This window comes from Penaeus monodon, chromosome 6 (genome assembly GCF_015228065.2).
Source record: "Penaeus monodon isolate SGIC_2016 chromosome 6, NSTDA_Pmon_1, whole genome shotgun sequence".
Classification (NCBI taxonomy): Eukaryota; Metazoa; Arthropoda; class Malacostraca; order Decapoda; family Penaeidae; genus Penaeus; species Penaeus monodon.
This window is the reverse complement of record NC_051391.1, coordinates 27,000,420-27,002,019: the sequence shown is the minus strand read 5'-3', so window position 1 is coordinate 27,002,019 and position 1,600 is coordinate 27,000,420. Positions and strand designations below refer to the sequence as shown.

The 1,600-nt window shown below is 37.6% G+C and overlaps 1 protein-coding gene across 1 annotated transcript in view; it reads left to right on the top strand.

Annotated features, from left to right (window-relative positions):
* The window catches only part of LOC119574362 (eukaryotic translation initiation factor 3 subunit A-like), a gene marked incomplete in the record, with an annotated part of 61,553 nt that extends 60,181 nt beyond the window's left edge, over positions 1–1,372 (top strand). Inside the window, 2 exon segments of the mRNA XM_037921568.1 lie at positions 1–169; positions 310–1,372. The exon segment at positions 1–169 is cut by the window's left edge and continues 218 nt beyond it. Of these exon segments, the coding sequence (XP_037777496.1) occupies positions 1–169; positions 310–484 (344 nt within the window).
* Between the last annotated feature and the right edge of the window lie 228 nt (positions 1,373–1,600).

Here is a 1,600-nt window from a genome sequence, read left to right as displayed (position 1 = left end):
ACCGTGACTTCGGACGTGGTGATGACCGTTTCCGCAGGGGTGAAGACCGTGACATTGGACGTGGTGACCGTGGATTCAGTCGCCGCATGGATGATGAAAGGCGTGGACCCTCAAGAGCAGATGAAGGAGGTTCTTGGCGATCATCAGGACCTCCTCCTACCAGAGAAAGGTAAGCAGTGATTATTGTTCGGCAATATATATATATAGTACATGCCCACCCCCCAACCCCTCCCCACCTCCCATAACAGGCATTATAATATGAATAACATGAAGCTTAAATCTGTTATTACACAAAACCTGTCATTTTAGACGTGATGACCGTGGAGGTGACCGGATGGATAGACGGGATGATAAACGTGGTGGTGGAGGAGGAGGTAACTCCTGGCGTTCACGTGAGGAAGCACGCAAAGAAGAACCTCGTGAAGAGAAGTCTCGTCCATCCCGCGAAGAAGACGAAGATGGCTGGACTACTGTGAGGCGTTAGCTCAATTGAAATTGCCATGTCCTTGCAGAGGCTTCATTGTGAAGGATTATTCACTATCTTGATTATTAGAGACGCTGTTTGAGAAACCAAACCTTAAAGTGAAATTAAAAGAAATAATGGAAGACTGAAGGTTAATGTCTGTGAATTTTTATTATTAGTTGTCATTTTTATGTAATTTGGTGCTATCATAAATTAAAAGGATCTGCTATAAAAAAGAATAATCAAGAACCATAACATATAATAAAAGAAAAAAATCAGATTCTTGTGTAGATGCTTTTTAGGTGTGGCGCCTAGTGTCTAAATTTTATCAGCGTAAGAAAGACTGCCTTGATACAAGGTGAAAAAGTGGAGGAAGGAAATGGTAGATAACCAGTTTGCAGTTTTGCACATAATTAAATGATAGGATTAAGTATAAAGCCATGTTTCTTTTGTAGAATTTCTCACCTTATTCCAAGCTGTTAAACAAATTATGTAGATTGTCATTACTATAATATGAGCAAGGCTTAATATTAATGGGCTTTGATAAATGCCAAGAGCGTGTCTTGTACTTTTAATCAAATCTTTCTAAAGGAAGAAATTGTGCCCACACAGTCCTACTTAGCTATGTTTTCCACTGGAGTGAATTCTTTCTCTTTTGTGAATTTTTTAATGTGTATCTTGATAACTTTGAGTATCTTCAAGTCTGTATTACCACCACATTATTTAAAGGATTAGGTATGTAGTAATTAAGCGCTGTTTCTTAACCAAGAGAATATCACCAGTGATTGTTACTCGTTTTGTGTTGAATTGAAGGCTGAGTTGTAATATATCATGACTTGTTTTCCTTGGATGAGAAGTTATCTGCTTTGTAGTGGTCAAACTATTATCAATAAAGGTAGTGGTCTCCTATTGATTTTTTATTCACCTGGTATGAATGTTTTTCAAAGAAGAAATGTCTCCTTTTTCATTAGTATGTACTTAGTAGTACTTGAACCATATTCATATTGACAAATGTAGAAAAGGTATGAATGAGAATGAATATCTTCACAATACAAGAGATGTATTTGACCGGTTTCAATTGTGTCTTCGTCAGAAATACATGTATTTCTGACGAAGACACAATCGAAACCGGTCAAA